Below are 19,096 nucleotides of genomic sequence, written 5' to 3'. Positions count from 1 at the left end.
TTTCACAATGTAATACAGGCCATGTATCCAAAACAAAAAATACAAGTCAAAATGGTGATGAAACTCCTAGGCATGATGTCCTCATGCATAGCCATTGTCCCAAACGCAAGGTTGCACATGCGGCCCTTACAACAGTGCCTAGCATCACAGTGGTCACGGGCACAGGGTCAACTTCTAGATCTGGTGTTGGTAGACCGCCAAACATACACCTCGCTTCAATGGTGGAACAGTATAAATTTAAACAAAGGACGGCCTTTCCAAGACCCAGTGCCACAATATGTAATAACGACAGATGCCTCCATGATAGGGTGGGGAGCACACCTCAATCAATACCGCATCCAAGGAGAATGGAACACTCACCAAAAACAGTTTCACATAAATCACTTAGAACTATTGGCAGTATTTCTAGCGCTGAAAGCATTTCAACCCATAATAAGCCACAAACACATTCTTGTCAAAACAGACAACATGACAACAATGTATTACCTAAACAAACAGGGAGGGACACACTCAACACAGTTGTGTCTCCTGGCACAAAGAATATGGCATTGGGCGATTCACAACCACATTCGCCGAATAGCACAATTTATTCCAGGAATTCAGAATCAGTTAGCAGACAATCTCTCTCGGGATCACCAACAGATCCACAAATGGGAGATTCACCCCCAAATACTGAATACTTACTTCCAGAGTTGGGGAACACAACAAATTGATCTATTTGCAACAAAGGAAAACGCAAAATGCCAAAACTTCGCACCCAGGTACCCACAAGATCAGTCTCAGGGCAATGCGTTATGGATGAGTTGGTCAGGGATATTTGCTTATGCTTTTCCCCCTCTCCCACTCCTTCCATATCTAGTAAACAAGTTGAGTCAAAACAAACTCAAACTCATACTAATAGCGCCAACATGGGCAAGACAACCTTGGTACACAACACTACTAGACCTTTCAGTAGTGCCTCATGTCAAACTACCAAACATACCAGATCTGTTAACGCAACACAAACAACAGATCAGACACCCAAATCCAGCATCGCTGAATCTAGCAATCTGGCTCCTGAATTCCTAGAGTTCGGACACTTAGACCTTACACATGAATGTATGGAGGTCATAAAACAAGCTAGGAAACCTACCACTAGACATTGCTATGCAAATAAGTGGAAAAGATTTGTTTATTACTGCCATAATAATCAAATTCAACCCTTACACGTATCTGCCAAAGACATCGTAGGATACTTACTACATTTGCAAAAGTCAAAGCTAGCTTTTTCTTCCATTAAGATACATCTTACAGCAATTTCAGCTTACCTGCAAATTACGCACTCAACTTCTCTATTTAGGATACCAGTCATAAAAGCATTTATGGAAGGTCTAAAGAGAATTATACCACCAAGAACACCACCAGTTCCTTCATGGAACCTCAACATTGTCTTAACACGACTCATGGGTCCACCTTTTGAGCCCATGCACTCTTGTGAAATGCAATACTTAACATGGAAAGTTGCATTTTTAATTGCCATCACATCTTTCAGAAGAGTAAGTGAGATTCAAGCATTTACCAAACAAGAACCATTTATTCAAATACACAAGCATAAAGTAGTTCTACGGACAAATCCTAAATTTTTACCAAAAGTCATATCACCGTTCCACTTAAATCAAACAGTAGAATTACCAGTGTTCTTCCCACAGCCAGACTCTGTAGCTGAAAGAGCACTACATACATTAGACATCAAAAGAGCGTTAATGTACTACATTGACAGAGCAAAACTAATTCGAAAAACAAAACAATGATTTATTGCTTTCCAAAAACCTCATACAGGAAATCCAATTTCTAAACAAGGCATTGCTAGATGGATAGTTAAGTGCATTCAAACCTGTTATCTTAAAGCAAAAAGAGAACTGCCTATTACACCATAGGCACACTCAACTAGAAAGAAAGGTGCTACCATGGCCTTTCTAGGAAATATTCCAATGACCGAAATATGTAAGGCAGCTACATGGTCTACGCCTCATACATTTACCAAACACTACTGTGTAGATGTGCTAACAACAAGCCACTGTAGGCCAAGCAGTACTACGAACATTGTTTCAAACAACTTCAACTCCTACAGGCTGAACCACCGCTTTTGGGGAGATAACTGCTTACCAGTCTATGCACAGCATGTGTATCTGCAGCTACACATGCCATCGAACGGAAAATGTCACTTACCCAGTGTACATCTGTTCGTGGCATTAGTCGCTGCAGATTCACATGCGCCCACCCGCCTCCCCGGGAGCCTGTAGCCGTTTAGAAGTTGATCTTGAACATCTGTATATTTGTAAATATATTACTTTAAACTACATTATGTACATTACTCCATTGCATGGGCACTATTACTAGCATACACAACTCCTACCTCACCCTCTGCGGGGGAAAACAATCGAAGATGGAGTCGACGCCCATGCGCAATGGAGCCGAAATGGGAGGAGTCCCTCGGTCTTGTGACTCGAAAAGACTTCTTCGAAAAAAAACAACTTGTAACACTCCGAGCCCAACACCAGATGGCGGGATGTGCACAGCATGTGAATCTGCAGCGACTAATGCCACGAACAGATGTACACTGAGTAAGTGACATTTTCCATATATATATATATATATATATATATATCATAGTATGGAAGAAAATAAATAATATTTTTCATTCAAATGTTACTTTTTCATTTTCTAATGCATTTTTGGGAAGTTAATGGATGACTGAAAATGTTCTACTTATAATGATGAAATTTTTGATTTGTTACTGGCAGTTGCCTTTCAACAAATCGCCAAGAATTGGAAGGCCACCCCTTTTATTTTCTTTCAGGTGTGGTAGTATGATATTTGCTGCAACCATCGTCTAGACAGAGCTTATGTTCATCCGTTGACCTTAGCTATGGAAAGAGACATTATTTGGTTACCTGTCACAATTTATATAGAAATAGTTGCATCCCCTGGGGTGGGAATGCATCCCCCAGGGTAGAGCTTTCTGTTAAGGCGGGCCTTCTGTAAGGACAGTGCTAAATGCGCGTTCAGCTCCACGCGGCTCTGGGAGTGCCCTTGCAAAGGCCAGCCCAAAATCGGGGCCTGTCTGCACCTGCCAGTGGCTGGCCGAGGTTGAGCTGCGTCTACCAACTTTCGAGTACAGAAGTTATGAGAACTCTGGTGGCATTTGATGTGATCATCGGAGGTGAGCACCATTTCAAACCCTAATATGGTTCACTGTAAAGCTGAGGCAACCACCATCCCACGTACAACGTGACAGTTGACAATATGCTTGAGAAGGCTATGGGGAGAATTTTCACCGAAATCACACTGACTTGAGCGTATGGTAGGCTTTCTTTGGAGCAGTGCCCTGTGATAAATTCAGTGCTTGCCCCCACGCCAAGGATAGCACTCTTTGTCCCCCTCATAGCACCTCCCCAGCCCAGGCCTGTGGCGCCAACCAGTGACTGTAGCTCAGTTAGTCTAAATTCCGAATCTGAGCCAGAGCCTCTGAGCACCCCGAAGACCCAGCTTCAACAAAGGCCTGCCACTAAGAGGAAGAAACTGGTGGGAAAAGCCCCTGCGGCAAAAAGGAAAGTAAATGACCAGCAACCCCAAAAACACTCCCAGCTAGTTCAAACATGTGACCCTTTGACTTTGGATCCCATAAACTAAGATGTTTTATGTGATAAATTTAGTGTAATCTGAGAGGAGCAATTGAAACAGATTGTGGAGCATCGCAAGCATATTGAGCACCGTGTGGCCGATTTACTCATAGATCCTATCACTATTTCTGATGGAATGCTCCCTCACAGCAAGTAATTAATACTGTCCAATGCACTAGGGACAATAATACACAGGAATCTGCGAGGGTCTCAGTAGCAATGCAGGAAGGTTGCCTGAGCCCCACTCAGCCCGTAGCTACAGGGCCCATGGACGGACCCCACAGTGCCATCAATGTTGCTATAGGGGGTTGAGGGCCACCTGGGGGCAGAGAAATGAGTGCAGGTTCTTCTGAACCAAGTCTGATTCCTAACATGGAGATCTCAGCTTTTCCCCCCGCAGCTTGCCCTTATATTCTTTTCTTAGCAGGAGTGCCCCAGTCCCCCTCCCCCAGACGCGACCAAACAAAATCATGGGTAGAGTTTCGCAATTGAACTACTCATTGACTGGGCAGTCACAAATACACCAACCCTAAGCGTATAAATGAGATTACAATGGTGCGGAGGATGGGTTAAGTGAGAGGCTCAAGAAATGCTATTAGTGGGGCTTGCAGTGTGGTAAACTTTCATAACCCTTCGTGTGTGAGGCACGTATTCAAGGTGCAAGAGGTGAATAACTATAATGGATACAGAATTAGTCCACTCCTCCAAGCTATTTTTACAAACCAAGAGCGCTGAGAGCCTTTCCACATGCATCTGACCCACTTAACCTTGGGCCCCTGTTGGCACATCAGAACAGGTTCTCTGTTCTAAGTGATTTAGCGGATGTAGACTGACGAAGTCAGACCAGTGTTTAGTAGGTAGTTATAAACTAACTTTGCCAAATCCTATATCATGGCATGTTGCCCAAAGAGTAAGTAGCTAGCAACCCTTTTCGTAGGCACTAAGTTTTAAGATGCACCAGGACTTCTTATCTGGGGATCACTTTTGCTGCCTCGGGGTCCTGGACGCCTCATCTCTCAAGTAGGTCAAAGCAGTCTAGGGCAGTTGGTATACAGGAATCTGAGTATGCACACAGCAGTCTGCTCCCATTCGGCTGTGAATGTTGAGTACTGATTCGGTGTGGGCAATCAGTGTGTTCTGGCTGTTCATGTGAACCCTGGGATAAATCTAGGCAATCCTGCTTCCAGTGTTCCAATTGGCTACAACTGAAACATGAATTACCCCCACACAGGACAAATTCTTCCCTTTTCCACCCTGGATGCATCTGCACTGTTGTGCCTCCGTGTCCACCCTGTCGTCGTCGTTCATACTGGCATCCCATGCCAGCCTGACCCTTCTCTCTGACTGTTTGTTGAATGGATGACATTTGTAAAGACATCAATTTTGAGTCTCTAGATTTGTTTCCTATGTTCTTGCACAGCAACGAAATTACATTCAACTGAAATAAACAACAAAATAGATTTTTGTTTTGTCCACCAACATATATTGTGCGTCATTGCCCTTATATCATGGGTACAAGCGCAATGCATCTACACAAGCCTTCTGGGCAGTTTTTACAACAATTACTATATCAGAATAATGACGGAAGGCATATTTCATATTATCGAGGAAATCAGCATGGGCATCCTCTTTGATTTGCATACAATTAATAATCTTAGTCCAACTTTTTTTTTTTAAATAGACATACTTCAAAACAGATTTTAACAACGTATGTTTAGCAGCAATGGCAGCATCTCCTTCTGCAGGTGTCTGCCATGGCCAAATACAATTAGCCTTGTCAAGTTGTCACCACTTCACCTCCCTCTGCATTATGATACACAACAATTGATAAACACCTATCCAATTTGGATTGTAAATTTTAAAACCAGTATGCAATTCTTCTTGAAACTGTTGAGGGTTATCTTGTCTTTAGAGGAATTGTCAAATTAGATATGAGGTTGGATGGACACCAGGGAACCTGGATGGTGACTTGCCGCCCTTGCCCAGGGCCTGAGTACACTCACAAGGGTAGGAGGGCACCAAGGTGTCTTGGGAAAGGCTATTTGAGTCATTGTTGTGTTCACCATTAGCTGACGTTAACTACCTTTTGATTGTGGTGCGCTCAAAAGATCTCTTGCCATTTCTCCTATTGGAATCACAAAGCTCTATACATCGAATTTATTATCCTCCTTTCCTCTACTGTTTCTGAAACATCGTTGGTCAGTTGGGCAACTAAATAAGGAGATGATGTGCATTGGCCTTACTTCTGCTCCTCAATTGGCTAATTTAGCATGTCGGTCTTTCATTTCCTCGCCCATGTTTCATGACTTCCTCATACCAATTTAGGAAGGCCAGCCCTTTTTATGAACTAGGTTTGTTTATGGGTTCATTCTAACATTTCTTAAATTAGTCATGTGCTCATTGTCAAAGGTATGTACGTTTTACCTGAAAATGCTTCTTGCTACCATTGATAAAGCATGTTACCCATTTTCTACATTTCTGCATGTGTACTCATGGTACGTACCAGGAGCGGAAGTCTCATTAACCGGGGCTTTGTTCAATTTTTCTTAATATACCTTTATTTTTAAGCAGTAAGACGTATAGGGGCCTGCTGCCTTGTGCTGTACCTCATCCCGTGGAAGGGGTGGGATAGAGAGGGTAAGAAAAGACAGGGAAAGTTGAACAGCTCTTCCTATCTGCTATCCTGAAGGGAGGTTGTAAAGTGCATGCACGCCCATCTACTTGATCTCCTTCAGTTTGCAAACTTCTGTTCACAGCTCATTCATGATCCATTGCAGTTGAATCAGTGTACCTCTTTTATCCAATCATCCATCATTCTATGCTTGGGATTCTAGGCTGTCCTAATCCCTACTTACACTTTCTAAAGTGTCTTGACCTAGGATATATTTGACACTTCTTGCTCCTGGTATCCATGGACTCCCCCATACTTACCCAAACTGGTTTATCCCATCATTCAAACACAAAACAGAAAACTGCCCTATATGGTCGATAAACACAATCAGACTTATTTCGTAAACTTTAAAAAATATGCTTACACTGTCTGACATGATCAGCAAGCCAAACAGAGTCATTATCCAATCCTGTTTCACATGGAAACACTATTTATCTTACCTTTGGTGCCTGAGGTTTGTCATGTGGAGTTTGGAACAGGTTGATCATTGCATCCGGCCAAGTACTGGTGTTTTCTAGCATGCACACTAGATTGGGGAAAATCTCTGTTGATTCCAATCAAAGTCAGGAAGAGTATATTGACTAAAGAAAAATCAGTGGTCTTTGAATCGAAGGAAAACAAGCCAGAGTTTCTTAAGGCATTGGATAGTGGAGCAAGGTCCGTTTGCAAAGACACAAATGTATACACTAGCTCTCATAAGTTTTGGATAGGAGCATGGGACGAATTCTTAGAAAACAAACAAGCATGTGTCTAGGCTGATCTCATGAGAACAGGTGAAATTACATTTGCAGTAATACTAAAATAAGTAACCACTTTTCTCTGAACAAGCTAGTCTTGGTTTTCCTGTCTTGGGAGACGAGAGGTGGGAATAGTTCAAAGTCCGAGAGGGCACTTCCTGTGGGCAGTTGTAGCATGAGCAAGAAAACAGCTGATGCAAATGCTAGTAAATAGGGTTTAACGCTTTTTACATGTGTATCTTGAGAAAATGGGTTTCTAAAGTCCATAAGAGAAAGTAACATTTTTTGACTATGAAGCTGTAGACCAGCGATGTTGGGAAGACGAAGATTACTGGTTCAGATGCCGACTTAGGTTTTAAGACAGCAGTCGAACTGCATGGATAGAGATAGGTCAATGAAGAATGCACAGTACCCTCTGAATACTAATGAAGTCCAGATTGTAGTACTGCTCAAGTCTGGCAAAACACAACTGTCATATGAAGTATAGTCCTTGATAAAAATGTAATAAAATATTGGACATGATTGGCCAGCTTCATTCAGATCAGAAGGGGTTTATCCATGAGCCGTCAACCCTAAACAGTTTCATTAGATTGTTGCTAGGAGTGTGTAATCTTTGGCATACGCATGCTACTGTTGTTGTCATGCTTGATGCCGAAAAGGCATTTGACTTTATTGAATGGCTTTTTCGTTTTGAGGTGCTGAGACATATGATTTTGGGGGGGATATTTTTTGGCTGGGGCAAGAAAGCTTTATTCAATGCCTCCTGCAAGCTTGAGGCTAACGTTTTTAAGTTGAAGGTTTTTGCACTTGATCTTGGAAACTGACAGCTTTCTCCACTCTCACAGCTCTTATTTGCCCTGGTGGTTAAGTTTCTGTCAGCGCCAATCAGGGTGTGTCACATGCAGAGGGGTATTCGGGTTAGATCAATTAGACATGTCTGATTGCTATGCATGGACAGCATGTAGTTGTATGTCATGGTTCAGAAAGTCAATCTTTCACCCATTTGGCAGTTGTAATAACATACTGGTGACATGCTGGATTAAAAATGAATCAGGCCAGATCGGAATTTGTGCCTCTGACTTCAGTACCCAGGACGTGAGAAGAGTTGTAATTTAAGTGGTTTAATCAGAGGTTGAGGTAGTATGCGCTTCTTCCAGAGTCTCTATGCAATACCTTAACAAACATCAGCATTTCTACTACACAGCATGTCTTTCCTGACCTCCCTCCCCAAACAGTACTCACTTATTTTCAGTCCCTGGTATTTATAGCCAGGTCTCAACAGCCCTCTGTTTGCCTCTTGCTCTAAAAACCTCTTATTAGAGCCAGTGTACCAGGGTTTCTTGCACTACTTTCATCATTTACAGGCTTTTCTCCATTGATTTAAGTGTCTGTGATTGAGTTCTTCTGTCCTTGGTTTTCCAGACTCTGCCTTTTCTCTTGTTAATGACTTCTGTCGTCATACCTTGGAATCAAGGCAGCTCAGGTGGGCCCTTCACTCCTGTTTTGTTAGAAATACTGCCCAAGACCAAAAACCTTGTAAGGGGTCTCCTGGACAAGGGAATCATACTCGGCCCCAATTTAGGTTGATCACAGAGTCCCTTGTGGCCCATTCACCATGTTTTGTCATATTCACAGTGCTAACAACAACTAATTTACCTTCAGCTTGCCCAGTTTTGTCGAGTTTATGGGGCGTACATGTGTCCCTTCCTCAGAGTTGACTCTCGATGCCAGCTGGCGGCCTCTCATCTTATGTCTGTGGTCTAACCATTCTCATGGGCAGTTGTTCCGTTGACATTTTCCCTTCCTGACTTACTACTGCACCCATTGTGTTTCAGGCCTCATATCAACACTGCTGCAAACGGTCAGTGTCTGTGCGGAGGAGATCCTCAGTTATCTTCAGTTTCACCAGAGCACCTTCTTCATGCTACTGGAGCGCTCCACTGTGATTTGTGCTACCGGTGTTGCTTGTTGCGCCACTCTCTTCAGAACTAATAATTCGATTGCAGTGCTTAAAGCCAGAGTTCTAGCACATTATCCTCTCTTGAACTGTTAAATTGAGGCTCAGAAAATAACATTGATCAGACGCTGCAGGAGACCAATATCTGAAAATATCTTGGCCTGTGGAACCGCCAGCTGTGGGCTGCCTAGTACTGCTTCAGTGGGACTTAGGAACTGGAACTACACTGTGATGGTTTTGTACCACTGCATCCAATGATGGATCAAAAACATTATTTCTCTCCTACAGCAAATTGATCTATTTTTCTTAACCTCAGCATTTTCATTCATAGATTTCAACCATGTATGCCAGCAAGAGAGATGAGTGCACGGAGGCTAGGAGATCTCTGAACATCAGCATCTTTTGCTGACTTTCTTCACTGCTAAGGTTGACTGAGAAGTTACACATCTACTGTACATTTTTGGCGACACAATGGACCTATTTTGCCAAATTCATAGCAAATGTGCAAGCCGTCTGTCTAAGCATCCCATCAGATTAATAGATGTTCTTTCTGTAGATCGCAAGCTATTTGACCTCTTTACTCCTATTGGCAGACATGACTTTTCCTGTCAAAGACAGTCGTCACCTCAACTGACTCGCTTCTTCACTAGTGGAAGAAGAGCTCAGCCAACCAGGGTTCCAAGGACAAAACTTACTCCATGACTTCTCTTAAAAATGAAATCTTTTACCTATGAGATGTGGTCACTTTCTTCTGAATGAAGATATTTTGTTAGAGATCATGTTGCGATAGTTGAACACAGAGGGGGTGATTCTAACCCAGGCGGTCGGCGGAGAGGCGGCGGTCGGACCGCGAACAGACCGGCGGTCCAAAAAATGGCATTCTGACCGCGGCGGTCACCGCCGCGATCGACCGCCACTTTCCCACTCCGACCGCCACGGCGGTCATGACCGACGGGCTGGAGTTTGCGCACTCCGGCCCGGCGGTCGACCCAAGACCGCCAACCGCATCATGACCCTGCTTACCGCCGCGGTTTTTGGCGGTCGGGAACCGCCATGCGAACCATGGCGGTAGGCACTATCGGGGCCAGGGAATTCCATCCCTGGCACTGATAGGGGTCTCCCCCACCCCCCCACTACCCCCCACGAGTCCCCCCCCCCACCCCCTGCCACCCCCCAGAGATGTTACAAACCCCCTGCCCCCCCCACCCCGACATGCACATACACGCACCCCGACATGCACGCACCCCCAACATGCACATATGCACACCCCCTACACACACACATACACAACGGGGGCACATACCCGCACACATACATGCCAACATGCGCACCCGCCGAACTACACACATTGCCCATAGGCACAGCAGCACCCCCCGCCCGCATGCACGCACTCACACACCCCCTCTACACACCCCCATGCACGCACACATCACACAACACCCCCCCCCCCCCTCCCCTCACGGACGATCAACTTACCTTGCGTTGGTCCTCCGGGAGGCGACGGGAGCCATAGGGACGTGACCGCCAACAGAAGACCGCCAACAGAAGACCGCCACACAGAAATGTGGGTCGTAATTCTGTGGGCGGTGTTCTGCTGGCGTGGCGGTGGAGGTTGACCAGTCTCCACTTTCCCGCCGACCGCCAGTGTGGCTGCTGGCGGTTTTCCGGCGGAACGCTCCCAGCGGTCGGAATACGCGCCGCGGTCGGCGGTCTTTACCGCGGCGGTAACTCGGCGGTCTTGCGAAAAGACCGCCAAGGTCAGAATCACCCCCAGAGTGCTTTATACAAAATATGTTCATTCTCCAGCCAACATATAGAGACAGTGCAGGTCCGATTCCTCAAATTTCTTACATCATGGGGCGCCTAGAACTTTGTGGTAGAGACTACCAAGGATCCAGAATGTGAGAGCACCAGCTGAACATAGGGGTTGGGTTCCCCAGTATGCAATTTCTGAGTATGGGAGAAGCAGGTGTATAAAGGTGAACTGGCTATGTTGGAGGGAAGGGAATATCCATACGAAGATATAGACACACATGATAACCCAATATGCATACAACAGCTGCAAGAAACAGTTTTATGTTCTGTAAATAAGTGGCAGAGTATCGACAGACTGGGAACAGGAAGCAAGTTACTTTTTCTCATCTGAAATTACCTTTCCCGTATGTTCAAAATTTAACAAGTATGATTTACTGGTATATACATGGGAGCTTGAGGTAATAATAATATCGGACAGTATGGACGTGTGCAGTGAGACATCACCACTAAGGTAAAAGGCAGGGACCGTAAGGCTTTATGGTTTCTGGCAACCCTTGCACTATAAAATGCCCGATCCAGTGCCCTTCAAAAAGTAGTAACCTGTAGGGGTTTGTTCGGCAGCCAGTGTGGGTAGTCTGAGTAGTCGACGTTTTTCAAACAGTTCAACTCGTTTGTTGATTGCCAATTGTAACATTAATTCCGGATGCTGCTCCGTGTAGACTGCATGCAAAAAACGGTAATTCAGCGTTTAAAATGACAGTCCCATCACCAGAATGTCCATTACACAGCCCTCATCCTGTCACCTGTTTTTTTAAGCACATAACTTTGATTTGTTTATATTTTCTCCAGAATGCTGAAATGCTGAGCAGCATGGATTCCGCCTCTGTCCGGATAGTCAAACCCTTCCCCTCCGCACAACCTGTAAGCCGCTTCCAACCGCTGCAGCCTATGAGCGCCATACCCTCTGCCGGGCCCAAACTGGATCATCAGAGAATGGACACCATTCAGGAAGACCCCAGCACTGACTCGCACATTGACGACGACTTCGATGAGGACCCCTTCCCAAATAGTAGCTCGGCAGCCAAATCCTTCGAGGACCTGACCGATCACCCTGTCACTCGCAGTGAAAAGGCCTCCTCCTTTAGATTACAACGCCAAGGACGAGTCGACAGCAAGGAAACTGAATGCTGATTTCCACGTGTGCACAATACATTTTTCATTCAAGAGTTTGTGTGCATGTCAATAGATATGAGTGTGCGCAGTGGAGAGAATCAGGAAGCAACGCACAGATTATGCTGGTCGTTCACCGTCCTTGAAAAAGATGCGTGTCCTCAAGTTGCATTCATGTTTGGTAACATTGTGCACCACAAAAGCAAATTGAATTTGGTAATCTTTCGGATTGGCTTCTGTACAATAAATACTTGGCGGCCCCGTAAGGACCATGGCGGCGGTATTGTCTCTGAAAATCATATTTTACATGAGCGTGTCTCTTTAATGTCACTTTCTTTCTGTGTACTGATTGGGAAAGACATGTATGCCATTGCTTACATTGCAGCTCAGAGTTTTCCTGCTCAGTAAATGGGATTATGAATGTTAACCACAACACACTTCAAAGTATAATGACAGACAAACTGAAGAGGGGGTGAAAAAGGAGCACAAATGCTTCTTGTTCTTAGTGAAACGTTACAAATCCTTCTATGGCAAAATACATTTCCTCGGTGCTGGGGTGCCTCATATTTACCACTCAGTGCCACAGATCACTTAAATTGCTAATCTTCTGTACTTAAAGCGAGTTGACGAAACTGGTTGCCCCGATTTCCCAAACGGAACACTGTACTTAAGAGCAGATGTATAAACATATCATAGAACTTGTTGAATTTAACAAGTTGGCTTTTTAAGCATGTTGACTAGTGTAGACATAAAAACACCATGTACACAATGTATTCTGCATTCCAGGAAATACATCATTGTTGACAGTGTAGGTCAGTTTCTAACCCTTAAGACATGCATTCAGATACCATAAGCCTACATCAGCTCACAGTAGTTTCCCAGTATGAGGTGGGTAGAGCTTCATTAATGAGTGTCTAAGACGTTTGTGAGGCATAGCCCTCCCTTCTCTCTGCAGTGAAGTGTCTGTATGTGAGATTATCTTCTGTTGGTTGGTAAAATGGGTTGAAAAATGCTGCCAGCCCATTCATGTTTTCTGTGGTGCTTTTAGTTAGCTGCTTTGGCACCTAGTACTTAGTCTAGTCATTCACTCTGGTCAAACACACGATCTACTCGCTGAAGATACACATTAAATTACTGCTAAAGGTTGAGAGTGAAGTACATTCCAGAGACCATTACATCCGTTTTTGAAGGCACATAAAAGCTGGAAGGATTTATCTTGTCAAGAGGTACAAGACATTTCGTGGACCACCTTTCTGTACAAAGGAATGGTGACATGGCGAGCACACGGGCTTACATGCCTCTTCGGCCCCGTGGGGCTCCCCTGCTAAATGGAGTCCTGCACTGTTGGAAGCCAGATGGCCACAATGTCAAGATAAAACTGCCCTAGCAGCAGCCAGCCTGCCAAAAAGATTTAATCTGCATTTTCGAAACATGAATTGGGAAAACGATTATTTGTGAATACAGGGTTCACTCCCTTGGGTTCAAGTCAGGACGCCTTTAGTTTAATATTACAGAAATATTGTCGCTGTGTGGTACTATCTAGCAAACTCCGTTTTTTCCCTGCCCCTTTGAACTGCAAATCAATTATCTTCTAGTTTTTAAACAATGATATTTAATAGAAAAGTGTTGCAGAAAGAGTCGCATTTCGACATGTTTATCTCCTGCTTGTACAAGCGTGGCATGGCGCTATACTCCGAATATAATGTCAAATTCTCTGATAAAAGGTATCAGTGCTGCAGTAGCACACAGAGGCCTGCATACCGAGTACTGTTTTGAAACGTGCTACTTAGTTTGTAAGAAGTGCTAAATATATGAATCCCACACAACTGTGAAAAAACACTGTTTTTGTATACTTCAAATTTAAGTTCCTTATTTCCTTCCCTGATGCTTATACGAACATACCATAACGTGTCAGATATGAGGGCAGACACAGAGAAACAATTGTGTGTTCCATGGATGTTTGTTACGCTAATACTTGAATTTGTGCCTTAAGGTATTAATATTGTGAGTGTTCAGTTTTTGGGTTTTATTTTGATTGTTGTCTTTTTTAACAAGTGTCAATTTACAGATTTATATGTATATTAGGGGGTCGGGGTGGGGGGAGGATTTACATATTGTCGATTTACAGATTTATATGTATATTGGGTTGGGGTGGGGGGAGTTCCATATTGTACTATTGTCTACTATAAGCCCCAGTGCAACGTGATATTAAAAAGTGTGTTTCTTATTATTGATCTCCCTCTGTTTTGTAATGATCTTTAAAAAAAATATATATTTGTATTGAGTTTCGTAACAACATAACACCAAAAAGCATTAACAATACAGGTCATATACCCTTCCGTTATCGGATGGAACTCATCTCCCTTCACCCACCACCTCCACTTTGCTACTGTCTGTTGCAGTCCTTAATCGCTTTCTACCGACCTCTGTTCCAGGCTCCCCCCTCTTTTTTTCCGCAATGCCAAGAGAACACCCCCCATTGCCCTTTTATGCCTCCTCCCTGTCCGAGACATCCTAGGTCCCTTTCCGTGGCGCCCACACCTTCTCAAATTTATGCGGAGACCCCCTAGCGCTATACAGGTACCTCTGCTCTCATCACCATTCCAAGTTCGATGACCATTCTGCCACTATGGAAACTTTTACCCCACCATTAATGGCGTGTTGCAGAACTGAAGCTGGTATCTATTCAGCGTCTGCTGTCCCCAAATACCCAACTTCACCAGTTGCGGGGTGAGACAGAGGGAGCAGTCCAGAATGGAAGAGATCCTCCCCATCACCTTCTGCCAGTAACCACTTATTGTTGGACACTCCCATAGGGTGTGGATTGGGGTCCCTTTCTGCCCAAATCTCCTTTGACAGTGCTCATTATCTACACTCTACATCTGATAGAGGTGGGTTTTCGTGTAATATGCCCTATGGAGTAGCTGTAGACTTCCCCCAGGCATCATCTTTCATTCTCCCCAAGGCGATTTCCGATTTACTTTACAGGGTGTCTGACTCCAGGCTGTGTGTCAGCAGGTAGGCATATATTTGAGATACAGTGTGTTTGTGAAGTGGGACCCTCACACAATCCATTCTAGGGGCATTTCCTATGCCACCTCCCTCTTTTTTGAATTTCTAGAACTAAAGTTATGACTTCACTTAAAGCAATGATAATTCTGAAGTACCTTTAAAAACTACATTTTTTGCACGATGGGGTTTCAGAGTAAGCCAGGTGTAAATTCAAAGTGTTAAAGAGGTAGGTGTTAATTGTTTGCATCATTATCTTGAAGAATTTTCCAAATAGTGAAAGTTAGCTCTTATGGTGCATCCACTGCCAATGTTATTCTCAAGTGGCGTTGGTAACTGTAACCCACACCTTTTCCATGTGCTGCTTATACCCTTTTATATTATATAACTCATACCATCCAAAGTAGTAGCATTTACAACAACACGTACAACATTGCAAAACACATCATTTTTTAGACCAGAATGCATGGTGGTGTGGCGAGTTATAGTTAATGTATTGTGGCTACCGAGTTGAATTCACTGTTTAAGGAGGTGCACGAGTTATAATAATTTGAAGGTGTTGCATAAACCTAAATTAAAGGTATAACTTCAGAATCTCTAAATTTTGTGTAGTTTGTTTAGTGTGTACGGAAAGAATATATAAAGTTAAAGGTGGTGAATTAATTATAAATTTAAATTATAACTATAACTTTAGAATGTGTAAATTGTAATTTTTGTGTATTGTAAGTTTGGTTTGTATTGAAAGAATAAATAAAAGTTTCCTAACTATTACATAGAGTGAAGTGCTGATGACTGGAGCAGCGTTGACTGGAGCAGCATACAGAAGAGTGGCATTTAGTGGAATGGTGTAAAGTGGAATGGCGTAGTGTGGCATACAGTGAATAGCGTACAGGGGAATGGTGGAGAGTGGAGTACAATGGAGTGGCATATAGTGGAGTGGAATGGAGTTGAATAGTGCAGAGTTGAGTGCCATAGAGTGTACTAGTGTACAGTGAAATAGCTTTTAGTGGAGTGGGCTACAGTGGACCAGGGTAGAGTGTAATATTGTAGAGTGGAGCGTCATAGAGTGGCGTGAGTGAGAGTAAAGTGGCTTACAATTGAATAACATTGAGTGGTGTGAGATAAGGTATAGTGTCATACAGTGGAATAGCATAGAGTAGAATACCGTATTGAGAAGTGGCATACAGTGGATTGGCATAGAGTGGAATAGTGCAGAGTGGAGTGGCATAGAGAAGTTGTATACAGTGGAGTAGCGTACATTGATGTGGCATAGACTGTAGTGGCATAGACTGAAATAGCTTGGAGTTGGGTAGAGTAGTATGCAGTGGAAGAGCGTAGAGTGCAGTGGCACAGAGTGGAATAGCATAGACTGGAGTGGCATAGGGTGGAGTGTTGTACAGTGAAATCCTGTAGAGTGCAGTGGTGTAGACTTGAACAGTGTGGAGTGAGATACAGTGAGGTATACAGAGGAATAGCGTACAGTGTAGTGGTGAACTATGGAATAGCATAGATTGCAGTGGCATGCAGTGGTGTAGAGTGTAGTGGGGGAGACTAGTGGTGTATACTTTAATAGCATAGTGTAAAATAAGAGTGTAGGGGTGGAGAGCCATAAAGTGGAATGGCATAAACTGGAGTAGACTAACGGGGAGTGTAGTGGTGTTCAGCGGAATGATGTAGAGTGGAGTGCCATATAGTAAAAAAGAGTAAAGTGTTGTGCAGTGGAATAGAGTAGAGTGGCATAGCATACAGTGGAGATGCATAGCATAGAGTGGAATAACACATAGCAGAGTGCCGTAGAGTGTAATGTCGTGGAGTGGCATAGAGTGATGTTGAGTGGAGTTGTGTACAGTGGAATAGCATAGAGTGGAATAGCATAGAGTGGAGTAGCGTAGAGTGTAATATTGTACACTAGAGTAGAATAGCATACAGTGGATTAGCATAGTGACCTTAACTTAACCACAATTGGCATATCTAATTTACTTGTAAGTCCCTAGTAAAGTGTACTACATGTGCCAGGGCCTGTAAATTAAATGCTACTAGTGGGTCTCCAGCACTGATTGTCACCCACTACAGTAGCCCTTTCAAATATGTTTCAGGCCTGCCACTGAAGAGCCTATGTGTGCAGTTTTAAGCTGCCATTTTGACCTGGCAAGTGTACCCACTTGCCACGCATAAAACGAGTGCTTAATTTGGGCTGGTGGTTTCGGGCTCAGCACCTGCACATAATTGCCAACACAGCACTTATGACAGTCTGCCACATGTTGTTGCTGTTCATCATGTTTTGAAATGAGCATAGACAGTGACTTACTTATTCATTATAAATGACTAATAGCTGTCTCCCAAGCCATTCTTATAATATAGCTTTGGTGGCCTGGAATAGTCTGAATTGTCACACTTGTAAGAGCGTGATGGTTAGTAGGTGTATTTGTACTGTCATTGGCATCAATGGCAGGGACAAGAGGTGGTGCAAGCTGTAATGGCCTCCTGGAGAGGACCCTGGCATTTATTTCTTTACAAACTAAACACTGCCCAAAACTTCCTTTTTATTACATGAAAGTCACCCCTAAGTTAGGCCCTAGTTAGCCCCAAGAGCAGGGTGCAGTGTATTTAAAAAGTTGGGCATGTATTTTTAAGTTTAACAAGTCCAGATAGTGAAAAACTCTTTGTAGGAAGTTGGCTCTGTATATACTATTTCAAAGTAAGAAATAGTGTGCACAGAGACCAAGGGTTCCCCTTAGAGGTAAGATAGTGGCAAAAAGAGATAATTCTAATGCTCTATTTTGTTGTAGTGTGGTCGAGCAGGAAGCTTATCAGAGGGTAGTGTTAAGCATTTGTTGTACACACACAGGCAATAAATGAGGAACACACACTCAAAGACTTACCACAGGCCAATAGGTTTTTATATAGAAAAATATATTTTCTTAGTTTATTTTAAGAACCACAGGTTCAAGATTTACAAGTAATACTTCAAATGAAAGGTATGTCACTCAGGTATTCTAGGAACTTTGAATAATCATAATAGCATGTACAGTTTCGACAAAAATGGCAATAAGCTATTTTAAAAGTGGACACAGTGCAAAAATCAACAGTTCCTGGGGGAGGTAAGTAAATGTTAAGTTCACAGGTAAGTAAAACACTTACAGGGTTCAAAGTTGGGTCCAGGTAGCCCACAGTTGGGGGTTCAAGGCAACCCCAAAGTTACCACACCAGCAGCTCAGGGCTGGTCAGGTGCAGAGGTCAAAGTGGTGCCCAAAACACATAGGCTTCAATGGAAATAGGGGTGCCCCGGTTCCAGTCTGCCAGCAGGTAAGTACCCACGTCCTCGGAGGGCAGACGAGGGGGGTTTTGTAGGGCACTGGGGGGGACACAAGCAGGCACAGAAACTACACCCTCAGCGGCACAGGGGCGGCCGGGTGCTGAGTGCAAACAGGCGTTGGGTTTCTGATAGGAATCAATGGGGATACCCGGGGGTCTCTTCAACAATGCGGGCAGGCACAGGGGGGGCTCCTCGGGGTAGCCACCACCTGGGCTAGGCAGAGGGTCGCCTGGGGGTCGCTCCTGCACTGGAGTTCGGTTCCTTCAGGTCCAGGAGACTGCGGGTGCAGTGCTGGTTCCAGACGTCGGGTTCCTTGTTACAGGCCGTCGCGGTCAGGGGGAGCCTCTGGATTTCCTCTGTAGGCGTCGCAATGGGGGGTCAGGGGGGTCAATTCTGGCTACTCACGGGCTCGCAGTCGCTGGGGAGTCCTCCCTGTAGTGTTAGTTTTCCGCAGGTCGAGCCGGGGGCGTCGGGTGCAGAGTGGAAAGTCTCATGCTTCCGGCGGGAAACGTGTGGTCTTTAAAAGTTGCTTCTTTGTTGCAGAAAGTTGCAGTTTGTTGAACAGGGCCGCTGTTCTCAGGAGCTTCTTGGTCCTTTAGATGCAGGGTAGTCCTCTGAGGCTTCAGAGGTCGCTGCACCCTGTTGGATGCGTCGCTGTTGCAGTTTTTCTTCGAAGTAGGGAGACAGGCCGGTGGGGCTGGGGCCAAATCAGTTGTCGTCTCTGTCTTCACTGCAGGGCTTCAGGTCAGCAGTCCTTCTTCTTCTTTAGGTTGCAGGAATCTATCTTCCTCGGTTCTGGGAGCCCCTAAATACTGAATT

The 19,096-nt window shown here is 44.3% G+C and overlaps 1 protein-coding gene across 1 annotated transcript in view; it reads left to right on the top strand.

The window, feature by feature from the left end:
- ADAM17 (ADAM metallopeptidase domain 17) overlaps positions 1-15,732 on the top strand; it is a 475,078-nt gene extending 459,346 nt beyond the window's left edge. Inside the window, exon 19 of the mRNA XM_069235905.1 lies at positions 11,632-15,732. Coding sequence (XP_069092006.1) covers positions 11,632-11,973 — 342 coding nt within the window. The 3' untranslated portion in view covers positions 11,974-15,732. The remainder of the gene's footprint in view (positions 1-11,631) is intronic.
- The last annotated feature ends 3,364 nt before the right edge of the window (positions 15,733-19,096 follow it).

This window comes from Pleurodeles waltl, chromosome 5 (assembly GCF_031143425.1).
Source record: "Pleurodeles waltl isolate 20211129_DDA chromosome 5, aPleWal1.hap1.20221129, whole genome shotgun sequence".
NCBI classification, from domain to species: domain Eukaryota; kingdom Metazoa; phylum Chordata; class Amphibia; order Caudata; family Salamandridae; genus Pleurodeles; species Pleurodeles waltl.
Note: the sequence above shows the minus strand (reverse complement) of the source record. Positions and strands in the feature narration are given on the sequence as shown.